A 15,566-nucleotide genomic window follows, 5' to 3' on the forward strand; every position below is an offset into this window, starting at 1 on the left:
GATAACAGAATGAGGGATGCAGATATTTCAGTCATGGTTGTTTCTACCGTTTACAGAGACAAAAATACAGAATATAGCTGCAAACACCATCAAACATGAGTAATATTGTGCATAAAACTCAAGCACTGGAAAGTTAAAATGCAACATAATTCATCTCAGAAGCAGAAGAAGAAACGAAAGCAGGGCAAGGAGATAAAAATGGATGCAGAAAGGAAGAAAGCTAAAAATGAAAGGCGCCAGCAGAATGAAAATGAGAGGGAAAAAAGCTTGTGAAAGCCGTGTGAGTGAAGCAGGAGTCGTCGGCCACATCATCCTGCCAACACTCACACGTCTAACTGACACCCTCAATATTAGTCACTGGACAATTAATAGGCCTGTTTCCTGTGCGCGTGCAAATGCAAAGGAGATTGAGTTGGTAACATAATCGTGCATAACACCGCAAAAATATATTCTCATCAAACACTTTAAAGTGTTCTGCCTCTCTAAATGTCGCTGGTTAGATTCCCAGAATCAGGGTTAAATCCCCACTGAGAGCAGAGTCATAAAACAGTCAGCTCTGAGGCTAAAGTACCTGAATGTCCAGACCCAAAGAGTGACCAATGAACTACTTTGAGCCATGTGGCTGCACATTGGACAGTTCCTAATCTTTTATGAACACAAGCTCTGGATGATTTAATAATGAAACAGCCAGTGTGATTATTGGTCGATTTCCATTTATCCGGAGCCATCTGGTCAGCGTGTGGGTGGTCTGCAGTTTTGCTCATCAAGATTTTATTAATGCAACCTTGCTCAAGAGTTAAACGGTCGGGTGAGCGTGTACGACGTGCATGTGTGTATACCTTCTCAGCCAGAGCCTCCTCCAGCGTTCCCAGTGCAGTGTCTGTGTTTGAGGTGTCTGTCTGCAGAGACTTGACTCTGTCTTTCAAGCCACTCAGCTGTTTTTCTTTATCCCTCAGTTGATCCTGGAGGTTCTCTATCTGCAGAAAGAAAAGGAGAGAATAATTCTGTGGGGTTTTCAAGAATAATTTGCGCATTGACCACTCAGTGAGATTTTGTTGGCAGCTCTATTGGCTCTAAGACTCAGCCAAAGTGAAGTACTGTAGCAGGTGCTTTTAAGTCCACAGGAAACTGAACTTCTGCAGAAGAAATGCAAATATAGCAGCACATCTTAAACATGTGGACAAATTGTGTGTATGTGTGTGTGCACATGTATCAATCTACATAAGCAACAACTTGAGCTTCAGGCAAGTCTGAGGCTCTTTGAGGGTTCAGGTTAAACTGCAGGGTGAAGGTTAGAATTACTGTAGGCTGGGGTTAGGGATAGTTTAGATGTGACTGCACAGGGAAACCATTATGTAAATGAGGGTCCTCACAAAGCTAGAAGTACCAGCACATGTGTAGCTCTCTGTGTGAGAAAAAGGAAGGAGGGACAGAGAGTGAGCACAGACAAAGATAAGAAGTTATGTCAACTTTGTGGTCTTCATTAAGAAATGGATGGAACAAAAGGTTGAACCATACAGAAATAACAGATTCAGGAGGAAAACAGAGCTTGAAAGCTTATGTAATGTCTTCATATGAGTGAACTTGGGTGGGATTATTGCACAATTTCAAACTCCCTCTCTTTATGCTTCTCTTGCCTTCCCCTTGCCAGAGAGAAAGTTAATCAAATGATTGGCAACCTCTCACAAAAAAAAGACTGGAGTCAGATTGACATCACTGCAGGTGAGACACACACACACACACACACAGCACTACAAAAATTGCGAGCATGTGTGTGTGTGTGTGTGTGTGTGTGTGTATGTGTGTTCATACAGTAAAACATTTCCAGCACCTCATTAATCAACTGTTGACCTGACAGGTTGACTGACACGTTCTCCACCTCCTCCTCCTCTCTGTCTCCTGTCTCACACATGCACATACACACATATGTGAACACACACTTGACATTGAGAGGCAGTGAGAGCCTTTGATCTGCATTTCCTGAACCTGACACACACACATATACAGACACACACACACTCACTACTTCTCTCGTCCTATTTTAGTTCCCAATTCATCTGTGATAATTACCCAATACAAAAACAATGATCAGCTATGTCACAATGTTCCTCGCAGCAGAAATCATCTATGTACTATTAAAACACGAGGCGCAGGGCCACAAAACGGAAAGAAGGTATTTTTTGTGTTTTCACATGAAAAAAGGAGACCAAATTCATATTTTTTTTAAGATGATATCAAGAAGGAATCAGCAGCATCTCTGCCTCCCTATCAGGCTCTGAACTGTTTTCCATTTGAAGATGGCAGAGGTCATCATTTATTAATCAAGAGGAACTCATTAGTATGCATCTAATGATTTTAAACACACTCTGTCTCTCTCCTCCCCCTCCCTGTCTTGCTTTATGTCTGTCTGCTTGATTGTCTGTATCAATTATCTGCACACAGTCTCCATTTCTACATTTTTTCTACAGGACACAAATGCTGCGACTGGGTGAGGGAGAAAATTAAGACGCAGAAAAGACACAAAAGACTGATGATGGAGGAATGCAACCTCGCACTGGCTTTTCTGTAAGCTTTGCACTTACTGTGTTAGATGCAGTGGCCTAGATGACTGCAAGAATCCTCCTTTAGATATCACCATTCAAAACCACTACAATAGCTGTTATGGTAGTTTGCTTAAATTGTCTTATTCCAAAAGCTCTTCCACCAACATATCTGACAAGCACAAGAGTTTTTAGGATAGCAGGGTGAATGTGTGTGTGTGTGTATATGTGTGTGTGTAGACAGCCAAGACAAGGGGTCACTCTGGCCCATCCATCTAACTGACAGCATTACCGCAGAGATACTCACAAAAACTACATAGTGAAGACCAGGAAAAAGTATGCAGAAAACACCAGAGACTTCAGTGTTGCCTAAATGGCCTGTCTGTGTGCAGCTGTGTCTTTCTGCTCACCTGTCTGTCTGACTGTTTGTCTGTCAACGTCTGCTTGCATGCTACATGCTGTGTTAGAGCCCCATCTAGTGGTCATAGTATTAAATGTTGGCATATTCTCAGAACATCAATTTCTATCAGCATGAAAAGGAGTAAAGGTGTGTCTGCTTCAGCTCTAATGCATGTTATCCATTATCCAAAAAGTCTGAATATCGCAGTTTTCCTCTGGACACAAAGAGATAAAACTGACGATATTAGAGGCAATTTGGAAGTAAGCTAGTACTATGAGGGCAACATGACCAGAATCAGCTAAAAGAAAAAAAGTACACTGCCTCAATAGGCAGTGTACTAAATGATTATTAAGGATAACACTCTATAAATGCTCACCCTGTAACATTTTAAACCATAACAGATGCAGTGCATTAACGCAGGACTCTACAATTACTGGTTAGCTCAGACCTAAAACAGGGATCACAAGGACTTCAACTTTGCTTTATGTGTCTATATTAATGGAGTGCATTTTGTGTGTTCTCACCTTCTTCTGTAGAACATTAACTTTGCGTTCCTTGACGTCCATCATGTCTTTGAGGTCAGTGATCTCTCCTTGCTGAGTGCTTTTCTCCTCCGTCAGCTCTGATATCTGCTGACTCTTTTTAGAGAGGAGCGACTCCTTTTCCTCCAGTCGGAGACGCAAGGCATCCACCTGTGAACCCACAAGTAGGTACGCAAAAGTGCAAATAAACATTCACACACCAAATATCAACGGTGAAGCAGAAAGGTTGTAATGAGGGTGTAGCTAAACCTCAGTCTGTAGTATGGCAGCTCTCTGTTCCTTGGCGGTTAGGGACTCTTTGAGTACATCCACATGTTGTTTGCTGTCAGAAAACTGATTGTTCAGAGTGTCCAGTTTGGTCCTGAGAGCCAGCAGCTCGCTGTCCTTACGGCTCAGGTCTTGCTTGGCCTGTTCCATCTGAATAACACAAAATATAAAGGGACAGACAGATAAAAAAAGAGCGTGTAAAAGTGTGTACTGGAGAGGACGATATGCTTTCTAATATCATATATAAGCATTAAAATGTACTACAAGCTTTGCAAAGTAAGCACTCAGTCCTAATGTTAGTTTTAGCCATTACTCTGCAGAAGACCAACTGTAAAAGAAGAAACAGGAACAATAATAAAGTGCACGAAGCTGACTGATAATGCTTTTAAGATACAAATCTTTTTTAAAATGCACAACTTTACTGCTTTATTCAGAGGGAAAAGAACATTTACTTGTTATGGAAGATTGCAGATATTTTATTAAGGCCTGCAGACACATCTACCCTTTACGAGAAAAAAGAGATGATGGTTGCGGTGATGGAGAGAGGTACAAGACTGCTACAGGTTTACCTCTTCCACATAAAAAGTGAAAAACAAGAACAGACCGTGGTTTTAAACTCATCCCTCTTACAAAGGTTAGTGTGTCAGTTTATCTCCTAAAGCTGTGACTTTGATCAAATATATCTTGACACAATGAGGACCTTAAAAGAAAAGAACGGCCATTTATTTCAGTTCTTCTCCTGAAAAGTAAACAAAAGTTAGACATACATGGAAGTCAGTGCAGTATTAATCTATTTTGCTCTTAGCTATACACTTCAACTAATGGGTCAGGGTCAATTCTTTCACCTGGCCAAAGCTCAGGAATCAAATACAGTAAACTGCCACATTTCGAGAAGTTGCGTATTACAATTTCACTCCTTTTAACATGAAATTCAGTTTGCAGATGATGTGATTAGGGGTGAATTTAACATGACACAGTACAAGAATGGACCCAAACCATACAGTAAATCAGTCATATAAAAGCAAAGCAAACCCAGGAGAAAAGTGGTCTAAACTACAAATGGACTGAAACCTCATGCAAGGACAAAGAGAAGTGTGTTAGTGATACAGACACTGCAGCACAGCACAACTGGACTCTGCTGGAATTCTGTAGCCGTATCATTCAGACTGCTGCGCACGACTATTACTATCAAAAGCCACTGATCTCACACACAAAGTAGACTGCAATGACTTCCTGAGCTGTTTATAGGGACTAACTTTGTCAGCTCACCAAAAGAATAGAAAATGCTTTCTCCTGGTGTATTTAGCAAAGTGTAGAAAACACATTTGCTAACCCAGGTTTTGGAGAATGGCTCGATTCATTTTAGACTGGCTTTAAACTTAGCCTCTGTAATTCCTCATGTCTTGCACTGGTTCAAAACAGTTATAGGATGCATATATATATATATATATATGCGAAATGGACCATGTTAATGGCAATATGATGCAATAACTACATGAGAAAAATAAGTACACCTCATGAGTGGATATTGGGTGAACGGTCCACGATGCTCTCTGCAGCTGGTGTGCATAGTTTTGACATTTGAATGTTATAGTTGCTTACTGCTGTCTGAACACAAACCATGCTACCGGGAATCTATTGGAAATCTACTAGAGCTACGTTAGCCAGTCAAAGAAAGAAAGAAAGAAAGAAAGAAAGAAAGAAAGAAAGGATCCGCAAACAGACACAGAGGTGTGTCTCTTACTGCAGACACCTCCTGCTGAAGCTCATTGGCTCGTTGCCTTAGTTCCTCCTTCTCTGACTCGCTGTGAGTTAGCTCTTCCTTCAGCTGCTCAACCTGGCAGGAGAGGAGGGCATCAACATGGGTGCTTCCCATTAGCCAAGCTTTGCTTCTTGCTTCCCTTACTTGTGTTTCTTCCTTGCCTCTTACCTGAAGCAAGTCAGAGGTGTGAGGAGGGCAGCAACAGCCTGCAGTTTATCTTATCATTACTACCATTAGTAGTGCTGGGCGATATGGAAAAAATATTTATCACGATATGAATTATTTTATATCACGATAACGATATATATCACGATATACCACCTGACCTGTGGTGATCTGGAAAGTATGCAGTCTGTAAACAGCGAGTGGAGAGGGTGCAGTCTTTGTTTTGAGTTACTGTAAAGTATGTCGCAAATCCGGGTGCACGTAAAGCAGCACCATGTTGCAAAACCACAAGACAGTTTCTTTGCGAAAAATATCATTTTTTTATACTTTATTTTCTCTTGCATAAAGTTCAGAGTATGTATAGTGAGAAGACAACACTAATATATTTGCACAGGCTATTTAACCCTTTAAGACCTACCATAGAACCAAGTCCGCCAGAGCTTATCTTTACATTTATTTATTTTGAGTGTCTTCATAGTTTTATTTTTGAGATACACAAATTTTTATATATAAATGAAAATAAATAAATGCAAATTTGCAAAAAAACAGCATGTGCATCAAAATAAACTATTTCCAACAGTGTAATTTGACTTCTAAGCATCCCAGAAACGATACAGAAGAGCATAAAGTCAAACATGACTTTTAAAAACACCAACATAGACTTTGAAGCTTAAAAAACTACATTTTCCGCGAAAGTGACGTCACTTCCGGTTTCGGACAGGTAATGGCGGACATGCGATAGTTGCGCTGACTTATATTCCAACTAGGAAGTGTTATGAACAGCTGATCGGATCGGCAAAGCCTGTTTCTGGAATATTATGTTTTTGTTGCTGCAAGTCTGGAATATTATGTTTTTGTTGCTGGAAGTGCTTTTTATGCAATTTTTGCAAAGCTATATGTGGAAGGAAACCGTGACCTAGGGCAAGCTAATGGAATAAGATGTAAGTACAACCCCTACGGTTTCATATGCAAAAAAAAAAAAACATTATTGCGCTACCTTACGTGGTTACAGTTCTACAGGGATTTAAAAATAGTTAGGGAAAACGGAGTGTGCCTGCTCTGACCGGTTGTAAAGGGTTAATGATATATTTTATGTAATAATTTGTAAAATTCGGGTTAGAAACGATAGAAGACAAATGGCACGATAGACACTTTTCTATCGTCCACACGATATATATCGCCCAGCACTAACCATTAGTATTAACATAAGTAACATTACAGCCTCTGCAGGTACCTCCGTTCCTGTTGTGTCCTGTGTGTGCGTTTTGCCTACAGTATGATAAATAATACCGTGTTATACTGAACTGTTTCCACAACAGCCTGCCTGCTCCTTTTACTGCCCCATCAGATCAGCTGACCACTATAGATAAGCGCATGTTGACCGAAAGCTTTTGCTGGGAGCATCTGCTCTTCCAGCTTAGATTCCAAAAAATGTATTAAAAGGATTAAAAACTCCAGATAATGGTGTTTCCTGAATCAATTTTGGAGTGACTGGCAGAGCTTTAAAGAAGGGCAAACAGCTAATTAGCAAAATGGAGAGCACACCGGGCCATAACAAGTATGTTGTCACAGTTGCATCTGGCATGCTTAAATAATGTATATAACCCCTACATTGTTTTACAGTGCTGTGTCCTTTGAAGACTTCTTACTGGAGCATTTCTGAACATGTGAAGAAGCGTGCATTATCTCTATTTTGATTAACAAATGAAATGGCTCTTTGTTGCTATTATTAAAAGCTCTGATTTAGGAGAGCTTTACACCTTCGATTAAATACACGTTAAGGCTAATAATGTCCAAAACAAGAATGCATCTAGTGTATTACCACAGATATGCATGCCAACAGCAATGAAATCCAACTATAAAAAAGGTACACCATGTAAATTACTTCTTTCCAGTTTTGAGACACAAATCCACTACAGAGAAAAACAAGAATATATCAGCTCGCGCACACAAAAAGTCTGCTGAATATCCAAACTAGATCGCCTCCCCACACGACAGACGTATACAGAGTTTCCGTTTTAATGAGCACGGCTCCCACAGACACTTTTTATTCCTGACAGTGAAGTTGTATCCGTCAAGGTAGTGAGTGTGAAAAAGCAAATTTATTCTCAGCTAAGCAAGAAAATCCAGATATTGTTCAAAACACAAAGGGAAAAAATGGTGAGACAAGCAAATACAACCAGACAGGCAATAATGGAGCAAGAACACTTTTTTTTTTTTCTTTAGTCTCCAGCACATTGACTAAATTTGACAAGATAGAGCAGTGTAGCCCTTTTAAATCATACTGGGACTTAAAAGGAAGTAAATACACAAGGTCAAACAAATCCTACATGCTAACTATTCCATTTAGAGTCCTTTGCAATGACATAATGGATATAAGGATATATTCTTATTATTGTTTATATGTTTATTTGATGGTTTCCCTTCACTGCTGCCACCTTGTTGCTGATTTACATTTGTCATTACAGAACTACTGCCATGTTTGAGAGATGAAAAGGTTTCATATTTCCAGAAATTATTAAAAGGTTTGTATCATTTTTTAAACTGTCACCAGTGAGAAGTTTGAATATTTCTGACTTAGTTTGAAAAGTGTGTCAATTTAAAGGTAATTTAATCTCACTTGAGGCAGTAAAGAACTGAATGAATGTCTGTACGAGGTTTGGCTGTTAGTTTGAGATATCAGTCTATATAAATTTTTGTGAAGCTCTTTTAGTTCCTATGACTTCCAAGGAATTCCTATGTTGTGAGACTTTATCAGCTGTTTGAGCCCCACTGCTACCTTTCAGACTTGCATGGTGGCCTCATTACTCTATTTACAGGCAATTTGTCCTCAAACTTAACAACTATTCTCAACTCTTAATCACTTTAATGCTGTATCCATTATTATGTTTCAGTTACTGTCTGGACTGTATGTGTTTGTACATTTATCACCTTGTTTTTCATGAACTTGGAGTGGGATCTGTAGACCTCCATCTGTTTGATCTCCTCCTCCCTCTCTTCACTGCTCAGAGCGCCATTGGATTTCAGCATCATCACCTCCTCTTCCAGCTCTCTCATGCCACGCTCCAAAGAGCTGATTTTTGCATCCTGACAGGAGACAAACACATCTAACTAATCAGACCATAAACAAATATACCAGAAATATACGGTGATAATAAAATGGAGTGAAATAGGAGCAGAGGTGGAAAAGCAATTAAAGAAAGTCTACGTGAAAGTAATATAAATGTAACTATTGTCGAATGCTTAAAGACTTTATCTAATAATCCATTATGTTTTTAAAATACTTGAATCTGTATCTCAATAATAATCAGTGACGCCCAACAGACATAGCAGGTGGCCAATTTTATCTTGTCAATATTAACTGCAGAGACAAAAAGACTTTTAACAGAACGTAACAAAAAAGATGCTTTAGGTAAGTTAGAAATGTTTTTCCAGCAGGTAGTAGAATGCATTTAGAGGTCAGAAACAATAATGTCCAGTTCATGCTGTGTGTTGGATAAACCTCCAACTGAGATTCTGAAAAATTATTTGTTTTCTTCTTTTGAGTCTAAAATGTTATCCAATGCAACAAATATATTAATATGGGATATTTAAAGTCTTGTTTAGTGAAACTGCACTTCATGGTGTATTTGTGTCTATTCTTTACCTTATTTTCCATCATATTTACCCAGCAACCACATGTACACTCATTAAACCTTTCATTAACACTATTAATAATCAGCAAATCATATAGCAGCAACTCAGTGCATTTAGACATTGATGAAGACCAGTGATAGTCCCAAGTATTTGGACTGTGTAATTCATTCATGCTCTAGCAATCCTATGAACTGTTTGATTTTCATTAGCTGTGATTAATAGCTATAATATCCACATAATATGCACATTAAATACAGCACTACAGAATTAGCAGCATTTCAGATGATTTTTTAACAATTTGTATTGTTGGGGTCAAAATAATCCTCTATAAATGTAGACATAAATTTAAATCCCTGTATATAGATATATACAAACACATTTCTAAATTACATTAGCATTTGTTTACCTTCATTTCAATGACTGTCTGCAGGGCCTTGGTCTTTGTTGATTCTGGAGCTGCTTCGTATCTCCTGTGCAGCTCCTGAGAGGCACAAACAGCACGATGAGCAGATGACAGAGAGGGAGACACAGCGGGATGGAGCGAGGGATGGGGCAAGAGAGGAGAAGGTCGAGGGCCAGGAGGCGAGACGAGAGCAACTGACGGGAAGGGATGGAGTGAGGGCTGAACCGTTGGTGTAGGCCGAGGAGCAGGTGCAGGAAAGGATGGCGAGTGCTGGAGGGACGGATGAGCGGAAGGGTGGACAGAAGAGGCAACAAAGAAAGAGGGAAAGTGGGGAGGACAAGAGGAGGGGGTGGCAACTGGATGGTTGTAGTGCCGGTGAGAAGGTGGGGAAGGGACAGGGAAGGAGGGAGACGAACGCAAAAGGTGATGCAGTGATGGGGAGAAAGTAGGAGAGGGCTGGAAAGGGGGTGACACATGGAAAGGAGGGGGAATAGGGATCGAGGGAGAAACAGGAAAGGAGGGAGATTCAGCTAGAGGTTTCCCTCTTGGAGAAGCACTGGCTTTTAGCCTCCTTGGATCAATCCAGCCATCCCACATTTTTTGAACTACTTGAAACAGCACTAACGACGCTAACTGTGTTTAGCCTGTGTTCAGATTTTAATGATCAAATCTGACAGCCTGAAATAGTGTTAATTCAATGAATTAGCTCCCAAGCTTCAGTATCCATGGATTAAGAAAAATATAAAATGGTTTAAAAGTCCAAATTAACCCAAAGTCCAGAGTGTTTTTTTCTCTAAAATCACCAAAATTCTCAAAAACATGCTATCTCACTACTCCAATTTACTAAGAAAAATGCAGTAAAATGTCTAGCAGGTCTGGCAGCTGTTACTTCATCACTAGTCGCTAGTCAAATGAAGTGAGACGAAAGTAGGGGGAGTGCAGTTGTAGATGGAAGGGCACAAATAGAGAAAGAAAGAGCAAAGGAGGGAATGAAAGCAAAGGGGAGGACACGGCTGTGTATGCATCACTGCTTTTCTTTGAAGGACACACACAAAGAGAGCTAATGCATAAGCCAGAAAGCATAAAAACATGTGAGTGAAAGGGATAGTAGGAGGCCATCGCTAGAGGCGATGACAAGGATGGTACAGATGCCCACACACACACACTCACACACACACACACACACACACACTGTGCTATTCACTGAAAAAGTACTGATACAGCAATTGCAAAAACAAGAACGTAATTACAGCTTTAATTATGAAATGTCAGAAAACATAACTGTAAAATTTAATCACTGCTGAAAAATTGCCTCCATCGTTATTTACTTTTGAGATTACGGCGCCCTCATCTTAACCTAACACCTCTTTTCTGGGTCATTTGGAGGAGTTGTAGCTTAACTGACTGTCAAACCTGTGTCCGAGGTCTTTGCATGCACAAGTCACCTGACATCACTCGTGTTATATAATTATTTTTTCCATTTTGGAGGTATTTTTTGTTGCTTTAATTATATAAAAGTACACTGGCACACGAGGACTCATTTCTTAATAGCCAATGCTGCCTAAATACTGCCTGTCATATTATGGCACTGCAATTAAATTTATCACACCAAACAATCAGCTAATTATTGAATTATATGCCATCTTATCTCATCTTAAAGCCTGAACCATGAAATAATTGCCAGGGTTACATTAAAGCTACACTTTTTAAAGTGTGCTGGCTACAGTAGTAATTTTTATCAATAGCTAAAACTAATTAAAAAAAAACAGTTAAATAAATGGCATAAATAATGACAACACATTATCTTTTGCACAGTTATATCCCCCCAAGTACCAGACATCCATGGATATCTCTTTCCCTTTTCCTTTCACTCAAAAAAAAAAAACAGCCTGGTAAAACAGCCATGGCCATTATTTTGCTGAAAAAAGTCACTGAAAATTTTGCACAAAATGGTCAACTTTTGTGGACCACATATAGCCCTGATCTAGCCATAAGGATCTGATTACATACCAACTAGCAAAAGACAACTTTAAAACAGGAAATGGGAAAGGATGTCTTTCAGGATATTGAAAAATGTCTTAATTTACACACGGCATAATTTCCTGCTATTGAAACGACATTTAAATATAAACCCACTGAGTATTTTTCCAGCGATTCTAAGCCCAAAACACATCTAAATAATACATAACTGTCTAAATTAAACTGATATCAAGTGTGGTTTCAAAATGAAAGTTAGGTGGGTGTCTAGATCACTCCTACATGTTATTTAAAGAGCTATATTTTTGAACAAAAACATGCTTAACATACAATTGTGTCTCAGACTTGGACCCCAGCAGTTCTAGTCCAACACTACACCTGTTGAGCCAATAAACAAAAATCTAGTGCACACTATGTCACATTTAATATAGATATATGCAAATGTCATAAACAAATTTTGAGAAAAATTCCTAAACCCTTTGACATTCAGTAACCATAAAGGGAAGACTTTTCTGTGTCCTAAAAAGAGCACTTTAAAATTAGTTCATGTTTTCAAAAGTCTGAACAAAAGGACAGAAGGGACTAATATTTTTAGGTTCTAGATTTGGTGATTTCGCTGATTAATTACTTTATGTGATTAAGTGGCATTTTACAATCAAGAATCCAGGAGGTTAGATTAAAAGGCTGCATGTACTTTAAGCAGAGGATTATTTAATAACTGCACAGCAGCATCCCCATGAGGGACATTGTTGAAGGGTATGAAAATAGTGCTGCAGGACATTACAGTCTAGTTTGTTAATTAGCAAAATGAACAATATCCCAAAAGGAAGTGTCAGCACTGAATCAGGAAGTTAGCAAGACTTGCTCAATAGAAATTTGCATTATTTAGCACTGTAACATTCACTAAACTCTATAATGAATCTTTACTTCCGATACTGCAAAATGTTTTTCTCATTCTCTTGGTTGGTTCCAGCTTTGTATTTAACATCTTCGAAACAAAAACTCTGTCCAGTGTACTGATGCAGTGAGATGAAAAATCAGCCAGAAAATATGCAGAGACCCCCGATTGTTCTTTCTTATGGTCTTATCATTTGCTGTGATTCATTTACTGAAGTATGACTTTATATCACCCATGTAACATTATGCTGCATTTATGCATTTGTCACCCTGGCTAATGCATTAGTATACTGATATGTTTTTGTTATGCATTTTTTTGTTCTTGTTTTAGCTGACTTCTATATTTTGATTATTTGTATGTTTGCATGTTTTTACCACCTGTTTGCTTATATGTTGCCTTTCATATGTTGTTTTTTTATTGTTTTACTGTTTATATTTTCTTTTATTGTTCATCCAACCACTGTCTTCTACTAATCCTTATCAGAGTCATGGGAGAATGGCCTATCCCAACTACCATAGGGCAAGAGGGAGTCCTATCTGAGTCCTCTGTGTTGCAGGACTAACAGAGAGACAGACAGCCATTCACAGTCACACGCCTATGTGCAATTTAGAATCACCTAAACCCAATTTTATTGTTATTTATTGTTATCATTTATACTGACAATTGGTGGTTTGCATTTTTGCATGTTTCTCCTGTTTTTTTGTTTTAATTTACCTTATGAGCATTCTGCCTTTGTTCACCTGTTGCAGCATGTGTAATCTCTGTCTTTAAAGGTGCTACAGAAATCAAGTTGATATAACTATTATTATTACTATAGTCAGATATGAACAAGTGCAAATCTGTAATGTCTGAAAAAGCAGAATTTTGTGCATCACAGATCTCTTAATCTTCAAGAAGACATATAGTTCAGTCAAAATATTTGTGAATTATTGCTGAAAATGCAGCTAAAAAGATGCACAAGAGTATATTTTGACTATTTGCCACACTGAAATTGGCACTATGTGCTGGAAGGATGGATGTTGTACACTGACAACATTTTGCCACTAGGGGGGGCTTTTGTATTAAGAACGTGAGTGTAACGTTAAAACAGAAGAAAGAGAGAAAAAAGAAACGTGAGTGGAGTGTGCACTTAAGACTGGAAGAAGCCAAGGGCTTTGCCTGGATATGATACACTCTGATGTGAACACATTCACATCTGGATATGCACAAAGACTCTCCCCTGCACACATGGAAATACTTGATTGCATATTGTTTCTTCTTTGCCAGTGACACACATACACAAACACATACACGCACCTCTCTGAGTTGTAGCATCTCCTTGTCTTTTTGCTCAAGCAGACCCTCCAATTGGTGGATGGTCATCTCAGCATCGGCGAGTCGCCTCGTTCGCTCATGATCCTCCTCGGTTGCCCGAGATGACAGGCCTTTACTCTGCAACATTTCCAGTAACTTCTTGATTGACTCGTCCCTGTAAACAAGAAAACAAGGACGTTAATAGCATGCTTTAGACAAGGTCACTGAAATCATACCTTAACAAATTACATTTAAACTGTCTTTTTTTAATCTTTACCTGGCAGTTAGTGTGTGTTTCTGTGTGTCTATCCTCAACTCCATTTCTTCAACAGTCTTCCTCAGGAGGAAGAGCTCTTTGGCTTGCCTCTCATACTCGGCATGGAGGCGCAAGAAGTTCTCCTCTGTCATTTCTTGAGGGGAAATGGGCTGGCTTCCGAGGCCGGAGTAATCGGATTGGAAGAGCTGGTTGAGATCGCGCTGGATTCTGAGCTCATCTTGCAAAGCCTGGATGGTGCACTGAAGATGCTGGTGGGAGGGAAACAGGGATGTTCAGCTTACAAATGAAAGAGTGAGTGATTACTATAATGGATATTCCAGACCGTGCAATGTCCATCATAGCTACTGTCTAATGTCACCTATAATCCTTTACACCTATTGCTAGTCACTTCGCTTGCTCGGTCCAAAGTTGAGATAAGTTTAACTTGGTACCTGCTTCCTTAGCTTCACTAATGGTAATTTTATAAGTCATTGCTACAAGTTGCTAAATTTTATTGACATCCCACATACTATCCTATTGTACAACTAGATCTATCTGCAGAGATCTGAAAGATTTGTTGATCAGTTCTATTAATCAATCTTTCTTACTGTAGTTAACCTAACCTAATCTAAACCTAACCTAATCTGGTGATTATAAAAGCTAAACTACACAGTAGTGAGGGAAAGAATAGGTGGCTCTTGTGTAACTATTATTGCTTACCAGACACTTCAAGCTAATGACTTTTGTCTTTGTTTGACACCTAGATGCAAACCATACTCAACCCACTGATTTCTATACCCTCCCTTCCTTTTGTGCATCTTTGTATGTAAGTGTCACACGTCTTGGTCAGCTTACTTCACCAACTCACTCTGTCTCTGTAACCTCACTGTACACCAGAATACCAATAAGCACATATATACAATAACCTTTGGAACAGGGATTTCTTTAACACCACACAATGTAAAACAATCCCAACAACACAGGTCCTTTTCCTCCAGATCTCCCAATGGCTCTTGGTTCACTGTGTGCCAAATGGTGTGTGTGGTAATTTGAGGTTACTGGGACATCTGCTGCCGTAACACTGGCTTTTTATCAACAGCTCCGTGTTGTTTTTCCACCTCCTTTTTAAGAAGTCTAACCTCATGCCTTAAACATGCTGGAAGGGATTATACAGTATCTCCAGGGTGACCCAGGAGCTCTTGGGGCTCACCAGTGCAAAGCAAAGACCTTTGGCCTGCTGTGCTCATCGTGTTGTCAATGCAAGTCTGATAAGGATTAAAAAAAATGCAACAGAGCAGGCAGTTTTAACCAGACTGTGGACCTTTGCTGTTTGCTAAGGTTTTTAGTTGTTTGCGTCAAGATCGTCAGCAGGAATGCACCAATCAGAAATGCACAAGCAGTAGTCCTGTAGTAAAATGTTGCCTCAT

General features: G+C 39.3%; 1 protein-coding gene across 13 annotated transcripts in view; it reads right to left on the reverse strand.

The window, feature by feature from the left end:
* The window catches only part of LOC134646592 (ELKS/Rab6-interacting/CAST family member 1-like), a 159,453-nt gene that overhangs the window by 104,418 nt on the left and 39,469 nt on the right, over positions 1-15,566 (reverse strand). For 7 of the 13 annotated variants that reach the window (XR_010096768.1, XR_010096767.1, XM_063500406.1 and 4 more), the window contains exons 5-12: positions 14,161-14,408; positions 13,887-14,058; positions 9,719-9,793; positions 8,608-8,763; positions 5,494-5,586; positions 3,732-3,899; positions 3,465-3,632; positions 840-977 (exon numbers count right to left, since the gene is read on the reverse strand). Coding sequence is in view for 9 of the 13 variants with exons in the window: in XM_063500406.1 (XP_063356476.1) it covers positions 840-977; positions 3,465-3,632; positions 3,732-3,899; positions 5,494-5,586; positions 8,608-8,763; positions 9,719-9,793; positions 13,887-14,058; positions 14,161-14,408 (1,218 nt within the window). In the remaining 4 variants the exon portion in view is untranslated. The remainder of the gene's footprint in view (positions 1-839; positions 978-3,464; positions 3,633-3,731; positions 3,900-5,493; positions 5,587-8,607; positions 8,764-9,718; positions 9,794-13,886; positions 14,059-14,160; positions 14,409-15,566) is intronic. The other 6 variants (XR_010096770.1, XR_010096769.1, XM_063500411.1 and 3 more) reach the window with 1 other exon arrangement.

This window comes from Pelmatolapia mariae, linkage group LG17 (assembly GCF_036321145.2).
Source record: "Pelmatolapia mariae isolate MD_Pm_ZW linkage group LG17, Pm_UMD_F_2, whole genome shotgun sequence".
NCBI classification, from domain to species: Eukaryota; Metazoa; Chordata; class Actinopteri; order Cichliformes; family Cichlidae; genus Pelmatolapia; species Pelmatolapia mariae.